Source organism: Malaya genurostris, chromosome 1 (genome assembly GCF_030247185.1).
Source record: "Malaya genurostris strain Urasoe2022 chromosome 1, Malgen_1.1, whole genome shotgun sequence".
Taxonomy (NCBI): Eukaryota; Metazoa; Arthropoda; class Insecta; order Diptera; family Culicidae; genus Malaya; species Malaya genurostris.
Genome location: NC_080570.1, coordinates 9,565,455 through 9,590,160, shown reverse-complemented (window position 1 = coordinate 9,590,160; position 24,706 = coordinate 9,565,455). Strand labels below are relative to the sequence as shown.

The 24,706-nt window shown below is 38.4% G+C and overlaps 7 protein-coding genes across 7 annotated transcripts; 5 read left to right on the top strand and 2 right to left on the bottom strand.

Annotated features, from left to right (window-relative positions):
* The first annotated feature begins 1,478 nt into the window (after positions 1-1,478).
* LOC131431879 (alanyl-tRNA editing protein Aarsd1-like) lies at positions 1,479-3,036 on the top strand. The gene has a single exon (XM_058597824.1). The coding sequence runs from the start codon at positions 1,661-1,663 to the stop codon at positions 2,879-2,881; it is 1,221 nt and encodes a 406-aa protein (XP_058453807.1). The 5' UTR covers positions 1,479-1,660; the 3' UTR covers positions 2,882-3,036.
* Positions 2,988-3,440, bottom strand: LOC131431885 (small ribosomal subunit protein eS28). The gene is made up of 2 exons (XM_058597834.1): positions 3,099-3,440; positions 2,988-3,038 (listed from the first exon to the last, which is right to left on the bottom strand). The coding sequence occupies exon 1, from the start codon at positions 3,369-3,371 to the stop codon at positions 3,174-3,176; it is 198 nt and encodes a 65-aa protein (XP_058453817.1). The 5' UTR covers positions 3,372-3,440; the 3' UTR covers positions 2,988-3,038; positions 3,099-3,173.
* Positions 3,441-6,967: 3,527 nt separating this feature from the next.
* LOC131431870 (glutaredoxin 3-like) lies at positions 6,968-8,104 on the top strand. Its single transcript, XM_058597799.1, has 4 exons — positions 6,968-7,096; positions 7,159-7,255; positions 7,315-7,737; positions 7,809-8,104. The coding sequence occupies exons 2-4, from the start codon at positions 7,206-7,208 to the stop codon at positions 7,984-7,986; spliced, it is 651 nt and encodes a 216-aa protein (XP_058453782.1). The 5' UTR covers positions 6,968-7,096; positions 7,159-7,205; the 3' UTR covers positions 7,987-8,104.
* Positions 8,105-8,169: 65 nt separating this feature from the next.
* On the bottom strand, positions 8,170-9,260 carry LOC131431872 (probable prefoldin subunit 5). Its single transcript, XM_058597814.1, has 4 exons — positions 8,901-9,260; positions 8,712-8,842; positions 8,565-8,643; positions 8,170-8,509 (listed from the first exon to the last, which is right to left on the bottom strand). The coding sequence occupies exons 1-4, from the start codon at positions 9,000-9,002 to the stop codon at positions 8,327-8,329; spliced, it is 495 nt and encodes a 164-aa protein (XP_058453797.1). The 5' UTR covers positions 9,003-9,260; the 3' UTR covers positions 8,170-8,326.
* Positions 9,261-11,643: 2,383 nt separating this feature from the next.
* On the top strand, positions 11,644-13,350 carry LOC131431866 (translocon-associated protein subunit alpha-like). The gene is made up of 3 exons (XM_058597784.1): positions 11,644-11,875; positions 11,960-12,691; positions 12,761-13,350. The coding sequence occupies exons 1-3, from the start codon at positions 11,812-11,814 to the stop codon at positions 12,844-12,846; spliced, it is 882 nt and encodes a 293-aa protein (XP_058453767.1). The 5' UTR covers positions 11,644-11,811; the 3' UTR covers positions 12,847-13,350.
* A 2,377-nt stretch (positions 13,351-15,727) lies between these two features.
* On the top strand, positions 15,728-17,619 carry LOC131431857 (esterase E4-like). Its single transcript, XM_058597771.1, has 2 exons — positions 15,728-15,801; positions 15,855-17,619. Exons 1-2 carry the CDS (start codon positions 15,745-15,747, stop codon positions 17,484-17,486), a joined length of 1,689 nt encoding a protein of 562 aa, XP_058453754.1. The 5' UTR covers positions 15,728-15,744; the 3' UTR covers positions 17,487-17,619.
* A 4,600-nt stretch (positions 17,620-22,219) lies between these two features.
* Positions 22,220-24,651, top strand: LOC131431847 (juvenile hormone esterase-like). Its single transcript, XM_058597761.1, has 2 exons — positions 22,220-22,298; positions 22,992-24,651. The coding sequence occupies exons 1-2, from the start codon at positions 22,239-22,241 to the stop codon at positions 24,615-24,617; spliced, it is 1,686 nt and encodes a 561-aa protein (XP_058453744.1). The 5' UTR covers positions 22,220-22,238; the 3' UTR covers positions 24,618-24,651.
* Positions 24,652-24,706: the final 55 nt, after the last annotated feature.

Here is a 24,706-nt window from a genome sequence, read left to right as displayed (position 1 = left end):
ATACGGTAGGGGAATTCACGTTTTTGATTGGGTTGTGAAGTCCCCTACCAGACGTTATCTATCTATTGAAACGTCTGGTAGGGGAGTTCACACTTTAATTGCAATGCTTGCCGCATGTGGCGCTGCAAGCAGTTGGCTAAATAGTTCAGGTAGGTCGATTCTGAGGTAGGGCTTTTCACGCAAGTGGTGCAGGCAGTGATTTACTAAACACTATAAAAAGTTTTGTATATGAAGCTGCTGAGCAAGTCTTATGATAATGTCTGGTAGATAAAATACGGTAGGCGAATTCACGTTTTTGATTGGGTTGTGAAGTCCCCTACCAGACGTTATCAATCTATTGAAACGTCTGGTAGGGGAGTTCACACTTTAATTGCAATGCTTGCCGCATGTGGCGCTGCAAGCAGTTGGCTAAATAGTTCGGGTAGGTCGATTCTGAGGTAGGGCTTTTCACGCAAGTGTAAATGACAGTCTTACACTGAACTAAATAAGGATAGAAAAGTTCACTACTGTTTTGACAATTTGACACTTTCATCAAAGGATCTAGGATTACTGTTTTGTTATTCTCTAAAGAAAGGTAATATAATTTCTAAAGAAATCGGCTTTTTCTGGAGATGACTAAATTAATTTAATAAGCTTAAAGTTACTTCTGGGCTGTGGAATAAGTTTGAAGAACAGTTGGCTGTCATTTCCGGTTCCGGAGATGTAATTGTATAAGTGACGTAACCAACAAATTTTTGCTCAATTCAATTTCGCGTGGAAGTTAGTTTTGAATTGCAAATCTAAAATCAGTTTGTTGTCACTTCATGTTTAGGAGATGTGATTGTATAAGCAACGTAACCGACAAAACACATTTTTTTCGATCAATTTTCTCAGAGATGGCTTCACCGATTTTCACAAGTTTAGGGTTGTTTGTTAGCCGTTTTGAATCAAGTTCGCAGATCAATTCTGTATGAAATGTTCAAAACAACGAATGTAACAATAAGAGATTCTCTTTGTTTACTTTCTCTTTCGATTATTGCGAAACATTCCTGTTTTTTTCGGTAATTTCTTCAGTGCAGATTCAAAGATGATAGCTTTAGTTTTTTTTCGGTAAATAATTGGAGTCAAAGATTGCTAACAGTACCGTAATAACCGAAAAAGAAAGTAAACAAAGAGAATTTCTCATTGTTACATTCTTCGTTTTGAACATTTCATGCAGAATTTTTTGTCACTCTTGTTTTTAGAGATATAATTCTAAATGACGTAACAGGCAAAACTTTTGGTCTCGGGAATGTTGTCGTATATGCGATATATTTGTTGAATCACGCGTTTGTTAACTAACGGTAATAATCGGAATGAATTTGTGTTTAAAATTAGCTGATCAATGAAAATAATATGTTACAATTAGATTGTTTGAATAAGAGAAATTTATTCTCACACCATTAGGTGGATTAAGCACTTTTTTCTCATTTATTCGCCGGAAAAAAACGAATTTAATTCTATTTTTCCCATAAATAGTAACTTACAAATTGCTCAAATCTTTCAGGGAAATAAATTTTTGCCCAAACGATACCGCTTATATAGACATATCGTCAGATATTTACTTCCTAGCTAAAGAGAAAAAGGTTCTGCTCGGCCAGAGTACATATTTGACACTTTTTACCACAAAAATTTAGTCACCATGGTATTCAAGTGTCAAGAAGATAGTTTTCTCAAGGAATTCAGTACCACAGTCATCACCTGCGAAAAAACCGACCACGGGTTCAACGTAATCTGTGAAGATACGGTACTTTTTCCCGAAGGTGGTGGCCAACCGTCGGATCATGGCTGGCTTAATGATTACGAAGTGAAATCCGTCACCCGCAAAGGACCAGATGCAATCCATTTCGTGGAGGGTGAGCAGGCGCCGTTCCTGGCCGGAGATAGAGTCCACCAAAGGATCAATTGGGAACGACGATTCGATCATATGCAGCAGCATTCCGGTCAACATTTGATTACTGCGATATACGATAAAGAACTTGGTTACAGTACCCGATCCTGGTGGTTAGGAGCGGAAGATTCATACGTCGATTTAGATGCGAAGGATGTCACCCGAGAACAGTTGGAAGAAGTGGAAAAAATTTGCAATCAACTGATCGTAGCTTGCACGCCAGTGACCGTCGATGTTTATCAGCCAAACGATCCAGAACTTAAATCTGGTAATACACGAACCCGAGGACTTCCAGACGATATCAGTGGCCCACTGCGAGTGGTCGCAATCGATGGAATTGAGAAAAATATGTGCTGCGGAACACACGTGAAAAATCTGGCTCAACTTCAAGCGATAAAATTTTTAAACGTAGAGAAAAGTAAGAATAAGTGCCTAGTCCACTTTCTAGTTGGTAATCGTATTGTTCGAAAACTAACAGAATGTTACGACAGGGAAATTCAATTCAACAACCTACTCAATGGAGGCCCATCCTCTCATATAGACCTCATCAAAAAACTGCAAGTTACGGTCAAATCAATGCAAAAATCGTCGAAAAAACTTTCTACCGAATTGGCTGTTCACGAGGCAGAAAAGATAAATTCTTTAGATCCTAAACCAAAGTTCTACGCCATTCACCGGACGGATGGAGCTGACTCCGATTTCATCAACGTATTTTTGAGAAACATCAAACTGACGGACTGTTTTTTCTTTCTTACCAATGGTGACGAAAGCGGAAAAGGACAGTTGTTACTTTATGGAAAACCAGAGGAAATAGCTCTACTGGGAGAAGATATTTGCAATATACTTGACGGAAAAGGAACCGGTAAAGGTTCTCGATTTAATGCCAAAGTAAACAAATTAAAACCATCAAACCTTGATCAATGCCAAAAACTTGTTGAACAGTATTTCAACTTGTCTACCGTTGAAAAATAGAATTAGACTAATTCTAATAAAATACAAACCGTTCAGAATAAATCCATGCTAGCATATGCATTCTGAAAGATATTTGTCATGGTGTTATTAACTAAGAAACATTAAATGATTTCACATTAATTTATTTGACGATATTTCCTTGAATTGAAAATATAACCTGTAAATAAACAAAACAGATTATCAGCCTATTCTATACACAAGAAAAGTATCATATTACCGATATTGACCATACGGAACAATGTGGAATCAAGCTAAAGTTGACCTTAAAATAATTCGGAACATGTTCCGCTGTTCATCTCAATCTTCTGGCTTCACGTTCAGACTCGAGTAGCGTCAAGATGTCACCCTCACGTACCGGACCTTTCACGTTGCGGATGATCTGACGATTCTGTTCGCTGATGAATTCGACTTTCACTTGAGTACACTGACCCTGGGAACCGGTGCGACCGAGAACCTTGATCACACGAGCCAAAACGACAGATTTATCCATGATTTTGCAGCTGAACTACGGAACACACGTGCGGGTTCAAGTCTGAAAACACTAGAAAAGAGCAAGCATTGACAGCAAACAGAAATCGGTAATTTTGACAGCTGACGTTAGACTTCGATATAAACTTCCAACGGCATCATTGATGATGACGGTTTCCGGCATTGGCAGCCCACTGAAAAAAAATACCACACACGCAAAGAAAAATTTGTACAAGGTAACAAATTTGCTTCAATGATATATCTCGATGATCATTAGATAAGGTCCCAAGTGTGAATAGCCGTTTCTCTTTGTTTACCTTCTCTTTTGAGTATTACGGCATACTCCAGTAATTTCGAATGAATTCTACAGTTAAAATCGAAAGTTGATGGTTTTTGCTATTATCCCATGTGAAGTGTTAGATGGAACGATTTCTGATTGGACCGTAATATTCGAAAGAGAAACAGTCATTTGCACTTGGGATCTTTTCTAATGTTCGTCTTCATATTTGTTAATATTCGGTGAGACCGCATGAGCATGTGACAGTTTCTCTTTGTTTAATTAATATTTTCGTTCAATGTTGTGCGATGATTAACAACTATCCCGAAACCAGCAAATGCGTTTGCCGAAATCTCGGCACACACTAACAGACATGACACTATGAGTAAGTTCTTCTAAAAATAAATTTTCGTGGGGCACTAGTTTTATCTATATTGGACTGCGCGAACTATTACCTATCGGTACACCCGTTGTATTACATAGAAGTTTTTTTACTAGTTGGTTTCCCCCCACCGTTTGTCAACACAGATCAGCTGCTTGCAGAGATGCGGGATTTCATCACTCTTTGTATAATATTTGAAAGTGAATCGTCGCAATGAATCAAGGGATTATGTTGATAATGTATTTTTTTTTTGCGATATTTGAAGGCAACAATTTATTTTTCTCAACGTTGTTAAAAAATTACCTCTCAAGTGCATGAAACCGATTATTGGTTTGTGGTATTTACATAGCTGTAATATTTATTTTTTTTTAGTTAGTTTTTCGCACAGAATGTCAAAAAAGTTCATTAGAACTTGTAGTCACCTAGGCTATTTTTAATTGTGTTAGTAATTTTCACACAAAATTAAGTGGCGGCGAGCCAAAATCAAATATCGTAACAAAACGTGGATTCGATTTTGTTTTGCGTTGTAGGATGAGAAGTAGGCACAATTCTGTATTTAGTTTTGGCAATATGAAATCATTATGGACGTATACAAATCAGTACATTACAGATAATTCTTTATGCATGCCAACTCTGTTGGTAAATTAAAAAAAAATAAACACAGTCTATATGACAGACTGGATGTTTTTGTGAGTAACGTGTCGCCATCATGGCATATGCGAGTACCATCCAATCTAATGGAATATTCGAAATTACCGTTAAAATGATTTGAGAATCCAATTTGAGTGTCCTGTCTATTCGTCTGTGATTTTATTTCATATGGTATGGTTAGCTTTGTATTTATTGCTATAACACTTTATTTACACTTGCTCGTCGACTATGTGACTATCAATTTATAAACGACACACGCTAGAAAATCTCCAAACATTTTGAAACAAGTAGTAATATGTACTTTGAAAACTAAATGGCATTTTAATAATCATTACCATGTAATTTCTTCGTTGTTTCATCGTACAGTTCTTTCGATATTTTCTGCTTCTAGTAAAATTTAAACAACGAAATAAAAGTACGGCTGTTGCGACAAATGTTTATTAAGAGTTTTAGATTTATTTCTCGAACAGTAACTAAGAAAACGAGTTCTTACGTTAAACTTCACTCATTATCATTGATGGTAACTTCTCAATTTTTGACGTTTCCATTTGAAATCAAGACCCTCTCAGCTTAGATCCAGATGTGATTTCAGTTCAATAACGCCATCGCACGGTACCACATTGAACATATCATGTCAATTGAATGGGTGCACAGTGCTGCTATTTTGGCTCGAAAGAATTTAACATTTATCTTTGTACGAGATTCAATGTGGACTCGGTTGAGGACCATGCTCGCAAAAAAGTATGTTGCTTGGGAATTGATCGTGAAAAGTGACAGTGTCCGCTTATGAGGAATTCTGGCAACTGTCAGAAGGCTGGCTGCATTCCGGCTGCTGTCAAAATTGTCCAGGCGAAATTGCGTCATTATCTCGCCGTATGTGTCTTGTTTATTTCTCTCTTCCTTCTTTTTTTTTCTTTTTCTTATTCGACTTCATTTGATATTCGACAATCCCGCATGTACATACAAAAACCAAATCTTGAGACGAGGTAAATGAGAATGAAATTTGTATGTTTGGTAGTGAGAAAGTAATGTTAACATTTTCCACAATTAACCAAGACGTTAATAATTTAAAACCGATTCAAACCGGTTCTGCCAATCTTATATGGCAGAAATACGACAGAAACAGAACCGTTAATAACCGCTAGGCGAAATTCTCTGCCGGAAACGGTTGTTGCATTGTTGCCAGACTTTTGCAAAAATGTCTGGCAAACATAGCCAGCCGTCTGGGGGTAAATCTGACCGCCGCGTACAATTGGGTGATAGTAGTGATACACTCAAAATAATAATCATATTATAGTTACGTGAAAAGTTATGTGAATATTTTCCACCCTACTTTTCACGTAGGTTTTAATGGACTGGCATTTAAAAGCTGTTTAATGCATAATCCAGTAAAGTTACGTGTTTCATAGATGAAATGTAATGTACTGTTCATATCACATTTATCTATCAGTTCATATCAAATTTAGATACCAGAAAATTACTATTTTATATATTGGTTGAAGTCAAAAGGGAGATTTCAGATTTTGATATAAATCTATGAAATGAAAAATGCCATGAAATATAAAACATTTATTTCAGAAAATTGTCAAATAATTCCAATGGCTTAAAAAGCAACTAATAACGTCGTGGTATCTCAAATCGACAAGCCTCCAGAAATCGTTTTTGTTGTCACTGCCATCCAACCGAAGCCGAAGTCGAGATCCAAAAACTCCCACAACACTACCGATGCAGGTTGAAGTCGCATTACGTGGTTCCAGTGTCTCTAGCTTCATACCGACGGCCTGTTTGAAGCATTCGGCAGGAGCGGGTAAACTTCCGGGCTCACGCAGGCACTCGGTCCAGTTGAACACATGGAAACTTTCATACTGGAATGGTCCGGTCGATGGAGTAAAAAATTGTAATTAAATAACTTTTCTCACAAATATTTACACTACTTACACTTCGAGGGCCACTGCTCGCCATTTTCAAAATCGAGTTTTTCACACAGAAAATTCACGTAGATTGCTTGACGTTTGGTCAATTCACGTAAACCTTATGTGATGACTCTATTCATTTTAGGGGATGTTCGTATAACATTCATTTCCGTCACGTAAAATATTCAATTTGACATTTGAAACCATTCTACGTGATTTTTCAAGTGAATCGAACGTGAATTTTTATTTGAGTGTAGGATGTCTAGACAATATGATGTCTTTATATTAGTACTCGAATTCTGAGCAACTTTAGAAGCGTGTATACATCGTATGTTAATCTCGTCAGTGGTTTAGCACAGGGGAAGTGATCCGCAATATCTGTCAAATGAGTTTTTAATGTGTCGAATTATGACAGCTGCTGCTTTTTAACCTTTCATCGATATTGGGAAAACTATCGTTCAGACGACCAGACATACTCGATATTTTTTGTTTGGTGTTCTCATCTACCTCGAATTTTCTAGCAGGTTTTTATGCGTTCCTTATCGGGTCGAAAGGACTGACAAGTATTAGTTTTGAATTTATTTAGAAGAAAGATTGTTCGTGAAAATAGGAACCACTAGTAGTACCACCAGCATGAGCGTGATTACCGTGACCAGTGTTGAGCAATATAACAAGCTGATCGGGTAAGTTTTTCTAAGTTTTTGAGTTTAGCGCGCTTCTTCATGGTAAGTACGATTTACAGGTCGTCAGCAGTGTCCGTGGCGTTATTCTCGGCAGAATGGGCGGAACAGTGTAAACAAATCCTTTCAGTCATGTCGGAATTGGCAAAGCAGTCCGTGTACGGAGGAATTCAGTTCTTAGACGTACCCGCCGAAGATTTATCCGAAGTGGCTTTGAAACATCAGATAGAAGCAGTTCCAACGGTGATCTTTTTCCGAGCAGGCACCGCAGTAGATCGAATTGATGGTGTAGATATTGCTGCTCTTATAACCAAGTGTCGAAAGTTTTCCGGTGCATCTAACTCCGATATTACCGAGGGAACCCTGGAGGATCGGTTGAAAGCGTTGATCAACCAATGCAATGTAATGATTTTCATGAAGGGTGACCGCAATGTTCCCCGGTGCGGCTTTTCCAAACAGCTGATAGCAATCATCAACGAAACAGGGTCAGTAGGTTTGCGTTATCTGATACTAATTTGAATTTCTAACAACTTAATTTCGTATTCTTCCTCTGTAGTGTTACGTATGAAACATTTGACATTCTAACCGATGAAGAGGTACGGCAAGGGTTGAAGACGTATTCTGATTGGCCGACGTATCCTCAGGTCTACGTCAAGGGAGAACTAATTGGTGGCCTAGACATCATCAAAGAGCTGCTAGCCGCCGGAGAGTTGAACGCAACTCTCAACGCCTAGACAGTAGATCTTCTCGCACTACGATGCAGCTGTTTGTCTTCGAATTGTTTCTGTTTTCTGCATCTTAGTAGAACTTCCTTTCTAACTAATAGGGGGTGAATAAAAATAGGATTGAAAATTGTTTTTTTTTGTTATTCGTATTAATAAATGCTCAGTGTATTTTCAGATGGGAAATGACGAAATGTGAATGGGATAAAAAAAAGACCATCGGCTGTCTTTCACCAACGTTTTTGGAGAGTACATTCTGAAGCTTAATTCCGTATGATCGAATAGATTAGGAGCCGAATACAGTTAACTGTTGCGTGTTAAGTTGCACGGAATCATAGGATGCAGAACTAGTTCATTCCGTTCCCTCTCGTTGTTTCTGCAATTCTTTCTCAAGCTGAAGCAGTTTAATTTCCATCACTTCACGAATTGCATCTCTAATTTTAGATTTTTCCATGCCTAGAACTTCAATTTTTTCCATTTGTTTCTGAACGAAGTCCACTCGTCGTTTGAAGAGATCTTTCGCACTTTCCAAATCCTAGAAGAAACAACATTATTAAAATTCAGTGAAATATTTTCAAAATAAAGCTTACATTTTCTACATAATATCCTGTCCCGATATCAATGATCACATTGTTCGCATCTTTGATTGTTCCTGGTACATACATACTCCTGAGTGAAAAAAATCATATCAAACAATCGCTTTTATCTTGAATTTATATTCTACAAGCGGAACTTACCCTGTCAGGGGCACTAAAATCTGTTTTTCGTTCCAGTCTGGTTTGAACTGTTCCAGTGCTTCCTTCGAACCAGAATATTTCACTCGAGCCATTTTGAGTGTCTGCAGCGATTCTTGGAACAGTGTCAATTCCTGAAAGATAGGCCAATATTCGAATGTGATCCACCCACGCTAGAATTCACATTTTTACCTGATCGAGTTGATTTTTTAACTGTGTCAATTGCTGCAGGTTAAGAGTATTCAAATCGATCTGCTGCATCTGCGGCTTCTCGGTGGCAGATATTGCGGACATGTCGCTGCGTGCCTTTCGGAACAGGTACAATATCACTCGAAAATATACAAACTCTTTGGATGTGCCGCACAGGGGATATATTATTTTCCGGATATGGGTCTATTTATGCTTTCCGAAATACCATCAGCGTACAGAGAAGAAAGAGAATGTTGAAGAAAAGTTTCGTTCACTCTCATTGAACATAACTCAAAATTGAGTGACACATCACTCATATTCATAAAAAGTGCACGTACTCTAAACTTGAGTTACCAGCTATCTACTCATTTTTGCGTTAAGGGACGAAATTGTCAAAACTTGAGTAAAAAATATTTTGTTCAAAATTTGAGTAAATTCAACTCAAAATTTGAGTTCCTTGCTCTCAAAATGAAGAAATTTTTCTTTGTTAATTTTCATATACAAAGTTATTCTTCTTGCTTTTGAATGCGCAAAGTAGTGTTTCAAAACCGTTTCCTTTTGAACGGTTTGGAGTACAAATTGAATTGTTTTGATATCCTTATGTTGTGTTTTTCACTAAGCTTATTCGAAACCACAAAACATCTATGATTGACGTTGATTCATGTTTTTAAAACCGGATCTAGAAACGGCAATGGAAAACGACGTATTCTTGCATTCTTTATTTCTATAAGAATATTCAGAGAATGAAAACGCACTGAACTGCAAGAAATATTTTTTTCACTCAAATGTTCAAAAACTCAACACTTACTCTAATGTATGAATAAATGCGAGAGAACTCATGGCAACGAGTTTATTTTACTCAAATCCATACTCAAATTTTGACATATTGTTTCATTTTTTGAATTTGAGTAATCGCAACTCAAACCATGAGTTATGTTCAAAGAGCGTGTTATTCTTTTTATAAAAGTGCTGCTATCGACGTCAATTTGACAATTGTTGCTACACGGAAAAATCTTATTACACGTAAAACGTAAATAAATCTCTATGCAGCACAAGATTTGAGCGGATACTCATTTTTGGGTAAATTGAATTACGGTAGCTAATTCTTTGTCGGTTAAATTTTCGAATAGTGAATCCCGAAACTTATGTCGTTTTTTATTGAATTTACTCGTGGAGTGTTCGTCTCGATTCGGGCATTTTTCGTGCAGTCCAGCATTTAAAACATTTAAAATTGGAGTACTTTGTAACTTTCAAAATTCTCCAGTAAAACTAGTCCAACGGGGCTCAAATTCGTTACATTGAAAATAGCTGAACAATGGACCGTTGGTCGGTCCTTATTGATCTAACAGACGTTGGACGTTTCTATTTTCTTACAGAGATTTCATTGATTTGCACCGCACAAAAAATGCTGTTTCGAGGCAATTCTCGGGTTACTATTCAGCACCCATTTTCTTTTCCGGACAGCAAGCGAGCAAACCGTTTTAATGATCTAATCTAAGTGCAAAACGCTGGCACCAAGCGAGAGGATTCAATGAAAAACGACATTATGACCAGAGTTGCCAGGTCATTTTTTTTAATAATCTGTGATCGAACCAGAAATAGATCTGTGCAAAATCTGAGTACACTTCTCATAAAAATATCGCATTCTCTATTTCGATCGAATTAAAGTTATCCTTACAAACTTGACTGAAATGCTTATTCAAATGGATTTTTTTACATTCGATCCAAATGTTCCATTTCGATCAAAATGCATAATAGGGGAGTATAAAGAAAATATTTTCAATTTTATGATTATCTAAACATTTTCACTATCATCTATATGTATGAAAGCGAAACCAACAACAGTGAAACTTCATGATTCATTCACAGAGCAAGTAGGTTTTGCATGATGACCACTCGAATGAACTACCAATGAACTGCCGATGAATCAAGTTCATCCTTTTGACAGCTACCAGTGGTTTGTTTACATATCTATTAACACGTATTCAAATTAGAGTGAACGCAATGAACACATAAACAAACCCCTGATAGCTGTCAAAATGGATTCATTTTGTGAAGTTATGTCATGCTCGTGCAAAACCTAAGTATGCAAATGAACCCTAAATGGGGTGAATCCGATGGGGGCGAGATGCAACAATGATACTTTATTTCTGTTTTCAAACTGAGTTTCTAAGTAAAAATAGTCAATGTGAAGTTAATTGAAAGTCGCTTATATAAGCATTGAAATTTCGTTAATATGTTAAACATACCAAAACTGATCTGCTTCTTGGGAGACACCTACTGGTTTGATGTTGAATTATGTTATGACCAATCTTGAATGAACTTTTGAAATGTTAGTCAAAAATCTGAAACGTATTGAAAATGTTAGGGGATAAAGTGTAATAAGCGTACTTCTAAAATTGATCGCTTAAAAAATACGATAATTTCTTAATATAAATGATTGAATACCATAAATTAACTATACTAGATACCGTCAAAAGTTCAAGAATATGCTCTGGATTATACATGGAATACATTATTATGCTGTTCTAATGGTACTTTTACATACGGGAACTCACATCAGTTGCTTTCTGTTTCAACATGTTGTCGTAGAAAGAATCGCCCTTCTGTAAAACAATGATGGAATAATTATTCAAGATAAGTAATCAATGCACTTTGATCACCCCTCGGCGAATGTTTTGTCATCGTGCTAGCTGTCAAGAGATAACCAACGTTTGTCAACTTGGTTCCACGTGAACTGACGTTTTCAGCTTTTTCTTCATTCGTAGCGCCTCGTACAGTTTAGCGAGCTTGCTCGCTGTTCACTTTTCCGTTTGTCGCGCTCCTATTCGAAGCAGAGTTTACGCAGAGAAAAAGTAAATCGTGAAAGTAGCCTGAATTACGTTTCTAGTTTAACCGGTGACGTTCCTATATAATGAAGAAACTGTTCATCTTTGCTTTGCTGGTTCTACCAGCGGTTCTTCTGACCGTAGAAAGTGGTAAGTGGGTTGTTAGGAAGAGACTGAAAAAAGATTAAACTTACGCTTATACGTGGCATGTCGTAACACCCCCTGTTCTTGCAGGTTCCCGACTAATGGCTTTTGCTACAGATGCTACCGAGGATGAATTGGAAGATGAACTGGATGTTGAGGTCGAATCGGATGATGCTTCGGTAACGCATACGGATGAACCCGAGGCTGAAGATGAGCCAGAAACAACCAAGTCTCTGGATGCTGATACGTTTCTACTGTTCACGCGTCCACTGTACTCCGGAGCTGGTTCTCAGCTTGACCTTCCAGCTGGGTATCCGGTGGAATTTCTGGTTGGATTCTCTAACAAGGGAAGCGACGATTTCATCGTGGAAACCGTTGAAGCTTCCTTCCGATATCCGATGGATTTCAATTACTTCATCCAGAACTTTTCTGCTATTGTTTATAATCGCGAAGTTAAACCCGGACATGAAGCTACTGTTTCATACTCGTTCTTACCGTCGGAATCATTTGCCGGGCGACCATTCGGTTTGAACATCGCCTTGAATTATCGGGATGCTAGCGGCAATCAATTTTCTGAAGCTGTGTTCAACGAGACCATCTCAATCACCGAAGTTGATGAGGGTCTGGACGGGGAGACCTTTTTCTTGTACGTGTTCCTCGCGGCAGTTGTGGTTCTTCTGTTGGTCTTGGGACAGCAATTCCTCGGATCGTACGGAAAACGCAAGCGTTCACCGGCTGTCAGGAAAACTGTGGAAACTGGAACTAGTAATACTAAAGATGTTGATTACGAGTGGATTCCGGCCGAAACACTTAAAAAGATTCGTAAGTATTGCCATGAAACAGCGTTACTCGACAATGTAATCATAACAATGATTTTACATATTTCCACAGAAAATTCTCCCAAGGGTGGCAAAGTATCCCCAAAACAAAGTCCTCGACAGCGAAAGACGAAGCGGGCGGCTGGTTCGGACGATTGAGCTGCATGTGCTCAGTTGAAATAAACTAGCATTGCAGGAGAGAGATCATTAAGATAGGATAATGCTGCTCCTTGTGCGACCCGAAGAGGTGCTCTACTTTCAGTTTACCTCCGAGATTATTGTCGCTCGTCCGAGTGAGTGCGTGTGTACGTGTGCATGATCCTTACCTAACGAAACAGTAACAGTTTCACTAATCATCCAATCACATCAAAACTGGAATCATAATTTTAAGTTAGGGTTTTGTACCTAATCGTTCATTTTTTCATCTCTCTTCAAGAGTGAACACCATTTAAGAATTCAGGTAATCAGCTTTTTGTGTGAGAAAGAGACTGCGGCGTGTGTCTGCTGGGGAAGCAAACAGTGAGTAGATCATATCCTTACCGGAAGCACGAACTTCCCCGAATAAAGACTTCCTGTGCGATGAATTTTTGTCGTAAGCTAAATTTTGTTTTGGTTTAAGTTATTTTACACATGATGATGCCGTAATGAAAACATCTAAAAATATTTTTGTTGTTGAACATTTACTAGGGAAAATCCTTCTTATAACGGTGTAAAGCTTTTGTCCTGGCATTTACGATGGTCTGCTTTGACGAATTAGTCTTTGATTACACATCATTTTTTGGTTCGGTTGTCTTGGCAACAGTTTGCGTTTCGGGAAGTCATGAACCTGCTATACATGTAATCCAGCTATTGTCCAGAAGATCTGGATGTAACTTTGCGAAACGCTGACCCTTTGGGCAACATTACGTGTTGAAATGGTGAGATTTCGGGTGTAATTACCTTCAACCAGTCCTCTCGCTTTTTTACATGCTGCTTGTCGATGTTAGCAAAAACGTCATGCTTCATTTTTCCGATAGATGACGTTCGTGAGCACAGGGTTCCTAGATACTAGGTGGCGCTGTAAAGTTTTGAGGCTGAGCTACTGTTGATTGAAATTTGGGCGCTTTTATGATTGTCAGTTAAAAATGAGCGACAGTAGTGATTATGTTTCGTAATATTTTCCAAATATAATCAATAAATTGAAAAATGCGACTCTCGGAATTAGTTTATGAAATCGATGTAAGCTCCTTTCCTTTTTTGGTGTCGTCGTTTATATAACGGGTTGATATTGTCACTCAATTTTCTCGAAGATGACTGAACCGATTTGTCCAATACAAAGTTCCTGAATTTCTGATCCGATTTCCGGTTCCGGAATTATGGCTTGATATGTACCAACAAAAAAAAAAATAAAATAAAATCAGTAGCTTATTTCGAAGATGGCTCAATAAATTTTTACCATCTTAGATTCAACTGAGAAATTTTCAGATACCATAAAAATATCCCGATTTTTATTCAGTTCTAACTTCTGATTCTGGAGTATCGAGTGTATTTTTTTTCATAAGTAATGTGATGAGTCCATAAATTCGTATCAGAATTTCATAAAATCAAACTCACTTCCGACTTTCGGTTCGAACATAACAATAAGTTTTTTTGATAAGTTTTCAAAATTTCAAACCGTCATAGAGAATCGTAGAATATTTTCTAAGTTGTGCTCGAAATTGTTCCAATTTGTTGGTCATGTTAGTATGAATAGCCATATGAACTGGTTTTTGTTTTACTATACCCGTTATTTATGTCAGTTTGTAGTTCATATTATTATATGATGCAGTGGCGTACCGCGGAAATTTTGCGCCTGAGGCTAAATAAGATTTGCCGAACCCATCGTTGGTTTAGTGAGCAAAACAAAAAGGCTGAACTTTACCTAAAAACGTTGTTCGAGTTTTTTTTTATACACAGCTGAAAACTACCATCGAAAACAGAAACTTTTGATATCTGTCTCATCAGCGAAAACCAATGAGACATGTTGAGAATATCTCCTAGAGCCTTGACCATGTAAAACTCTTTCACGGGAAACTGTTCAAAGTTCTTATTTACATACAATTCGTAATTCATCGGTATGCATTCTGAATCCGGACCTCGAAAAGACCCCCTCCTCATGACTTTAGAGCACGTGTTTCATAGTTCGGTTCTGCTGCAAATTTTTACCGCTGGAAGAAGATGGTGTCAAAACATTGCCAGATTCTACTAGTTTTTTGTTAACCAACATTTGTTTAAAACTTGTTAAAAGATCACTTTGTGGTTTGATTCTAAGAAATCTTGGTTCAAACCACCATATTGCAGGAGGTTAAAGCTATTGTATATTGGTTTCTATTTTCTGGTTCGATAGACAACTAATCGTTTTGTTGCTCTACGCACGGTATAATCGATTAACAAAGCATTTTACCGATCACTCGGTAAATCGCTCAACAACGCGGACATCTTCAATCATAAGATCGTGCGTTTATCGTCATTCAACCATAAATGATGGACAACTTAATTATTGATATGGTGTTTTATTGATGTTATTCATGTCGGCCAAGATTATTTCGCAATAAAATAAACCAATTTGAAGAGCCCATAAATAATCAGACACGGTCATAGAGGTAAAATGGGGAGAACCATAGTGCGATGGGAAAGATAATCGTCTAGCGCGCAGCCTACTTGGATTCGAATAACTTCTATGATCGAACAGTGAATAAATAAACAAATCCGACACCCCCGAGCGAACCACATTCGTGCATTTCAAAGCCACGCCTATTTTTAAAGGTGCGTTTATGGCCATAATCGTTGAGAAGGATAACCATGACCGAACTACCAGTTAACTAAGCTGTTTTTGGAAAGTCCCGCATAGCGCAGTGACGCACTCTAGCAACGCTATCTCTTCGAATATGTCCACCCTGAATCCAAATCTTATCGCCTTCTTCAGGTGCGAGAGGTAATGAAGCAGTTATCAAGTGCCCTTTCGGGACTTAATTGATCGCTATATAAAAACAAGCATATGGATTAGGCTCTGCAGTGGTTCCTATATCGCTCTACAGGATGTACGAACTCATATTACTGCTGGCGCTGGCGGTGATCGGCGCCAACGGTGATGCGGTGAGTACTTTTTTCTAAGGTTCATGATTTATGCTGATGATGTTCACTTGCAGAACAACCCAATTATTAAAACCACTGGAGGAGAAATACAGGGTATAACATCTAGTTGCGGGGCTTTTTGTAGTTACTTCTCATTTATGGGAATTCCTTATGCTGAGCCTCCGGTAGGTGAGCTACGTTTCCGTAATCCAGTGAAGCACAGCGGTTGGGAAGGTGTGAAAAATGGCAGTGAACATCGAGCTTCGTGTCCTTCGGGATCATCATTTGGTGATGGATATGCTGGAAACGAGGACTGTTTGTTCCTGAACGTGTACACACAAAACATCATAGGATCGCGACCGGTTCTGGTATGGATTCATGGTGGATCGTTTACTGGAGGTTCCGGAGACTCGTGGGTTTACGGGCCTGATCATTTGGTAACGGAAAATGTAGTAATTGTTACCATCAACTATCGTCTAGGAATTCTGGGTTTCTTCAGTACTGGAGATTCGCATGCTCAGGGCAATTGGGGTATGAAGGATTGCGTGGAAGCGCTTCGATGGGTTCGTGATAATATTGCTGCCTTCGGAGGTGACCCGAACAACGTGACCATCTTCGGGGAGAGTGCCGGTGGAGCTGCTGTACACTATTTGGTGTTGTCTTCGAAGGCCACCGGATTGTTCCATCGTGCAATTGCTCAATCTGGAACTGCCTTGGTACCATGGGTATTCCAGTACAATCCACGTGAAATGGCTCTTAGAGTTGCCAATGCTTTCGATTATCCAACTAATGATAACGAAGATTTGCTACGTCGTTTACGTCTTACGCCCAAGGGAGATTTTGTCAGGCTACAAGAAGGATGGACCGACATTCCCATTCCACGTGGATTCAGACCTTTTGAGTTTGTTCCAACAGCTGAACCTGCCGACTCCCCCGAAGAGACCTTTTTAACGCAGAGACCCATTGATATACTTACGGCTGGTACCTTCAATAAGGTTCCAATCATAATTGGTTACAACGATGCCGAATCATTGTTTATGGTTCTCGAGCACTCGATTGACTCTACCGTATGGAATGAATTTACCAGAAATCCTCAATTCTTTGTACCACATTTCTGGAACATACCCGTTGGTACAGATGCGTCTACTGCCGTCAGCCAGGGTATTCGCCAATTCTACTGGGAAGATAAGCCTCTGGGACCAGACATAATGCTGGAATGGACGAAGTTCCACACGGATCAGCAATTTATCTACGCCATTGATAAAACTGTTCGATTGACTGCTCAGCACAATACTTCTCCAACATACTACTATCAGTTTAGTTTCGACGGCGCTCTTAACCATGTAAAGCGATTATTACGGTTGAATGATTATCCTGGTGCCGTTCATGCCGATGAGCTACCGTACATGTGGTCTATGACAAACTTCCCGGTTACACCGATCTTGCCAGGAAATCCCGCACTTGCAGTTCGCAACAGGATGGTTCGAATGTGGGCCAACTTTGCTGAACACGGAAATCCAACGCCAACCTCTGAATCGGACCTACAGAACATTAACTGGCCTCCGGTACAAAATGGAAACATGGCATACTTGGAAATCAACGAGGACTTGGTACCTGGTACCAATCCAAACCAGGCCCGCATGGATACCTGGAACAGATTGGAAACGAACTACGCAAACAACCCGTTCGAGTTTCCCATGTCTTAGGAATAGATTCAAATTTTACATGTTTTAGGAATAGTTTGGCGAATTATGGATTAATTATTAATTAATTATAGTTTACTGCGTTTTTGGTTACCAAATCAAAAGATTAAGTTTTTGAAAGAATGCGTAATTGCTTAGTGCAAAACACCACGTCAATAATGGGTAATTCGACTAAACATCCGATGCGATACTTAATGGCTCTGTCGTATGATTTAATCTTATCTGGTTCGAATAAGGGGAACATTATCTCGAAACAACTGTAGGGGGTTGTTTGATACATATTCGAATGCGATGGTTTTAAATTTAAGTTATCGAAACGAAACGTTATTTGATCAACAAAAGCTTAACACAGTTATACCTTTACTAAACTTTGAATATCAGTTTCTCGGTCTTTCTTCTCGGTTTCGGCACCGCACTTGAGATAAAGTCGATTGGTGACAAAATTTCAACGGTCGGAACGCCAGTTAGGTTTTGTTTACAGTTTGAAGGACTTTACTTCCAAAGATTATCGGTGAGAGCCTCGCAGAGTTGCTGCGGTGTCTTAGAGAACAGACGTAAAAGAAACGTCTTGGTATTACATTCCTTTCGTGGAAAGTAGAATCGTACGGGCGCGCAGTGCTATTGTAGCGCACACGGATGTGACATTTCTTACACCATGCTTGTATGTACGAGATTCGACGTGGACTCGCTTGAGGGCGTCATGCTCGCAAAAAAGTATGATTTTCCGAGATTTTCAAGTGTATAGGACAATTTTCAATCATATTTTTGATGACAACACGTGAATAATCATTTTTCCAACCAATATTTGTAAGGTTTTGCCACAGACTAACAGACATGACAGTATGAGTAAATTCTTATGAAAATATTTTTTCGTGATGCACTAGTTCCACCTATATTGAACTGGGCGAACTATTTACTATCTGTACACCCCTTGTGTTATGTAAAAGTTTTTTAACTAGTTGGTTTCCCCTCGTTTGTCAACACCGATCAGCAGGGATGTCTGATTTCATCAAAATATTTGAAATTGAATCGTCACAATTAATTATTGGATTACGTTGATAATATATTCAACTTTTTCGCGATGTTGGAAGGTAGCCGTTTATTTGACTCAATGTTGTTCATCTAGACTATTTTTTATTGTGGTGGTAGTTTTCACTCGAAATTAAGTGGTGGCAGACCAGAAGCAAGTAAATATTGTAACAAAACGGGTTCGATTTTGTATTGCGTTGGAGGATGAGAAGTAGGCACAATTATGGATATAGTTTTGGCAATATGTATTGAATCTGAATCCTGCATGAAATTCGCATGGACGTATACAAATCAATACATTACAGATAATTCTGTATGAACGGCAACTCTGTTGGTAAATGAAAAAATTAAACACAGTCTAGATGACAGACATGATGTTTTTGATAGGGTAACGTGGCGCCATCATGACACATGTGAGTACTGTCCCAAATAAAGGAATATTCGAAATGACCGTTAAAATGATTGAAGAATCTAATTTGAGTGTCCTGTCTGTTAGTCTGTGGTTTTGCCACCTGCATTCGTTCAAACTCAAGTAAATTGAAAAATTCCTTCATATTTTTTCTGAATACATGGGATATGTCTAAACAATCACCATAACGCTACCTCGTGGTGATCACTCTGATTGGATTCTTCAATAGAGTTTACTATACGGTTGCAGCGTTGCCAGGCAATTTTCACAAAGATCTGTATCTTGTGCAAAAATCTATCTCTGCTAATAAGTACAAGGAAAATGTCACCGGGGCTCAGCTAGGTGAAGAAAAAAAAAACAAAGGTCTTACGACAACCTTTTTGCATGCCTATCCAAGCAAAATCCCGAAATCGGTATTTATCTGTATGATCAGTGAATTGGCGGTATTTTAGGAGAACATATCTGTATTGCGCTATAGAGTACAGACTCTCATAGTAACAGACCGGCGAATACTTCTTAGGGAGCCAACTTCGCAACGTTGAACGGTTGTGCCCTTACAAATTGACACGTTGACATCATGTGCAGATCATATAAACTGTGACTATATGTGGTATACATAAAATTAGTATTAATATTATTTTAAATATATAATAAATGTAAAAACTATGCATTTCGAATGGATATCACGGTATATTATTTTTTCATCTATTTCAAAATTATAAGAATTGCTTATGACGTCGGATTTCATATAAATTTTGCATGAATGTCTCTTTGTTTTACATATAGATATCAATTAAATCATGATTTAAGGCCATCGTCCAAGTACCATGCGCGCAGGGAATTTTCGATGGAAAAAACACCCGGGTTGGTGGTTCAATGCATAGGGCGCTGGTCTTACAAGCCAGTTGTCGTATGTTCGAGCCCCGACCTGGAAGGATTCATAGTAGGATCCATAGTACTAGCCATGCAATGAATCTGTACACTAAGAATCGGCTGCGAAGTCTGTTGAAACAGAAAGGCCAAATTCCACAAAAGGAATGTGCTGCCAGGACTTTGCTTTGCCAAAAACAATTTATCTATCTGCAGGGTAAACAAAGCTGGAAAATTCGGAGGATTTTCCGAGTGTTATCAAAAATAGCTTTGAAAAATGAGCGTTTCTGTGATCTTTCACAAATATTTGTAAAAATAATGCGATGATATGAAAATTATTTTTCAAATAAACCTTATACATGGATTACATTCGGACACATTTTTGGAAAAGTTTTTCACACTTTTCATGGAAAACCAACGAACTACATATAACCGATTTCATTGTATTTTGACATTTTGGAAGTACTAAATGATATACAATCCATAATTGTACACTGAAATGAAAATCTTACTTAAATTCATCAGATTTGTCATATGAATCGAATGCAGAATATAATTTATAGAGATTATATGAAAACTTATAATCTTTATTTAACGTGTACGTTAAATCTAATGTCGTTTTCGTTTTTAAATTGCACTACACTGGTGTAGCGAAAGCTGCACTGAAACCGTTCGTTTTTACCAATTGCACTACACCAGTGCTACACTTTTTCTGCACCGATACCACTGGTGTAGCACTCATCAAAAGTTTGGTGTAGCTCTGTGCAATGGAATCGTTTATTGTAGTCAATGGTTACTGTTTATGTTTTCGTCATTTTTGTTCGTTTATTCATGCCTCAGTGTAGCACTACACCGGTGTAGTGCAAATTAAAAACGAAAACGCCATAAATAGACGTTACCATAATGAAAGTTATAAGAATATTCTATACAATGTATATTGAAATTCGATGGAACCTAACTCGTTACATAATTTATATTCATTATGAATCGTACGCAGATGGTATTTCACAAAAGACATATGACAACTTACGACCTTTAATGGAACTCTACATAAAATCTAAATGATGTTCAATGAATTTTATATCTTCATAATCTTCATGATATTGATAATCATACCATATACAAGTTATGCGAAAAGTCGATAAAACAAAAGCCAAAATAATTTTAGTATTCATTACATTACATTTTAATCGCATGTTGATTATGTTTATTAAAAGTCATGGGAAAACTTATAATTTTCATTGGAAGCGTTCATCAAATCTGCAACAAGGAAGAAAACGAGACAGCTGAAGAAAATAACAAGATATAGAGTTTGTTTTTACAAAAGAATAGTTGTGAATCGCACTGCTTGCAGCTGAACAAAGAGTTGTGTCCTCGATATTCATCGACTGCTCCAGACAGTTTTTTATGAAGTTTATCATCGCTGACAAGACAGCTCATTCAAATTCGTTCAAGGATATGCCCCTGAAATTAATATCCGGTACGTTTCATTACGCTGTCTGTCTAGTATGAGGATTTAAATTTTTTATTTATAGTTTCTGGATCCCACGTCTCCTTCGCAAATATCAGGAGGTGCTCCTTTACGGAACTGATGACTAGTATATCTTGAATCCTCGAAAAAAGGAGTAGTTCTCAATTATCAGCTTTTCGGAGTGCATCTGATTCGTCAGGTGACAGTAAATATCCGATGAAATTAGCCAGTCCCGAAGAAGTAAGTGTAGTTGAAATATTAAAATAAAATTTTATTATGAAATTCTTTATATACGAAATATACAACAATAAGTTTTTGATAAGACAATTTTTTTTGTTGTTTTTGATTCCCTTAAGCACCATAATCCTAGTATTTTTTTTATCAATTTGAATGTTATATGTATCACTTATTCAATCAAATAGCAATCATTTGATCTACATATAACTGCTACATCGAACTGGGATGATCTCCATTAAAAGTTTTATATAAATTTTATAAAACTAGTCATATGGTATAGATAAACCTATCTATATTAATTCGAAAGGAATATAATATGCGCTTCATAAATTGTTTCAATGCATGTTGTGTGGATATCTAGTAATGGTTATAGGGCGTGTCAATAAATTTGACTCAGACTGGAAATTTTATTCGTTATATGAAAATCTTGTAAAAATAACGTTACGAAGAGTTTTATGTTTCATAAGATTATCTTATACTTTTGATATGATGTTTACATGCTGCGTCCCTATTTGAGCTAGTTATCAATTGTAATCAAAAGCATTGTAAATTACCAACTGTACCTGCTCTTAATCGTGGAATGTACTTTGGTTCGCCACCCATGAACAAAGATAACAAATCTACTGGAACCAATGATTTGGAGGCAAAAAGTTATCTCGCTTTATCGACAAGTAGAAAACATTCAAATTTTGTTATAAAACTCTACTCCAATGCCACAATTCTTTTCAATTTGTTGAACATGTTCACGTTCCTAACTATCGTAGTACTGGGGATCTCCGCTGGACTTGCTCAGGATGCGGTAAGCTAACCAAACCTCACCTTCATCTCAGTTCTTCCATGCTTTCCTGTAAAATCAAACCTGTAAAAGTGTCCCTTAGGGTCGAAGCTAAAGTCCTCATGGTCGAAGCAATGATATCTCAATCCGTTGCTGGCAGGTCGAGAAAACAATGAAAGAGTACTTGTCGACTTATAAGATTAACAGAAAGTAGAATTCAGAAGTCAAATTAGTGCAAACTACTTTGGAAACCGGTTTAACTTTTTCTCAGTGCACAAACAGGATAAAAGTTTCAAGTTTAAAAATCGGACTTGCAGTATTCAGCACGAAGGTTGTTTAGTGTAAGTCCCAGGCAAAAAAATGTGTAGTTTGTGCTTCGAATGGTTTTTGCATTTGAGGTTTTTTTGGTTCGGGTTTATCACTGAAAGAATAAACAAATTTCACTCTTGACAAAACATTTGACCATTCTGTTTCAACAGACTTTGCAGTTTCTTCTTAGCCACTATAGACCCATTGCATGACTAGTGCGACAATCCAGTTAACGCACGTAGGTTAAGGATTGAACATACAGTTACTGGTTTGTTAAACGAGCACCCTATTCATTGAACTACGAACCCAAGAAGGAAAAAAAAGCTATGTAGAAAGAAGCTCAGTCTGTTGCAAGTCATTCGATTCTCGTATTTTGTCATTGCGTTAAATAGAACAATTTCGTTTCAGAATCGCCCAATAGTAGAAACAACTGGTGGCCAGGTCCAGGGTATCACGGCTAGCTGTGGTCTATTCTGCAGTTACTTCCAGTTCAACGGAATTCCGTACGCCGAACCACCGGTTGGTGATCTACGTTTCCGTAATCCAGTGCCACATGGCGGTTGGACGGGTGTTCGCAATGCGAGCAACCATGGGGAAAACTGTCCATCGTTGAGTGTTTTCAGCGAGTATTCAGGAGACGAAGATTGCCTATTCATCAATGTTTACACGCAGAATATTATCGGATCTCTGCCGGTCATGGTGTGGATTCATGGAGGCGCTTTTATAGCGGGATCGGGTGGCTCTAGAGTTTACGGTCCGGATTTCCTTGTGCAAGAAAACGTGGTCGTCGTGTCTTTCAACTACCGTCTGGGGATTCTAGGATATTTTAGCACCGGAGACTCGCATGCTCAAGGAAACTGGGGAATGAAGGATTGCGTGGAAGCTCTTCGTTGGGTTCGCGACAATATTGCTGCATTCGGAGGTAATCCGAACGACGTAACCATCTTTGGTGAGAGTGCCGGGGGAGCTGCTGTACATTATTTGGTATTGTCTCCGATGGCCACCGGACTGTTTCATCGTGCTATCGCTCAATCTGGAACTGCCTTGGTTCCCTGGGGATTTCAATACAATGTAGCTGAATTGTCTCGCAATATCGCTGATATCTTTGGGTACCCACACGATTCTGAAGAGTTGACGCGTCGTTTACGTAGCACTCCAATTGCTAACTTTATTGATCTTCAGCGAATGCCGTCGGATATTCCAATTCCAAGAGGTTTCAAACCATTCGAATTCGTTCCAAGTGCGGAACCAGCGGATTCGCCAGAACCCACATTCCTAACACAACGTCCGATAGAAATCTTACGTGCTGGGACATTCAATCATGTCCCCATAATCATCGGTTATAACAGCATCGAAAGTCTGTTCATGGTCCGAGAACATTTTATCGACTCAACAGTATGGAATGAATTTACTAGAAATCCTCAGTTCTTCGTACCCCATTATTGGAACATTCCGGTTGGATCTGAAGCAACCGGTGCAGTTAGCCAAGCATTCCGTGATCATTATTGGCAGGATCAAGCTCTTACACCGGACATTATGGTCGAGTGGTGCCAATTCCACAGCGAGCAACAGTTTATCTACCCTATCGACAAAACAGTTGCGTTGACCGCAAAGGCCAACACACAACCAACCTACTATTATCAGTTTAGTTTCGACGGCGATTTGAACCTACTGAAAGGTTTGCTGCGGCTCTCTGATTACCCTGGAGCGGCGCACGCCGACGAACTTCCCTACTTGTGGTCAATTACAAATGCTCCAACTTCACCCGTTCTACCCGGGAACCATGCGCTCACCGTTCGTCAACGCATGGTTAGGCTCTGGACAAACTTTGCCATCAGAGGTAATCCAACGCCCAATTCCGACACGGACCTCCAGAACATAAATTGGGCTCCAGTGTCTGGAGATGATCTGGCCTATCTGGATATAGGACACGATCTTGTAACCGGAAGCCGTCCAAATCACGAACGGCTCGATGTATGGAAGGATCTAGAAGAACGATACGCCAACAACCCATTCTATTATCCATATCAATAAATCTTTGTATGGTGATAATTAATCAATAAAGTTATAGGGGTATTTTGGCAATTCATGGTTTATCTTATCAGTCAAATCCAATCAAAACC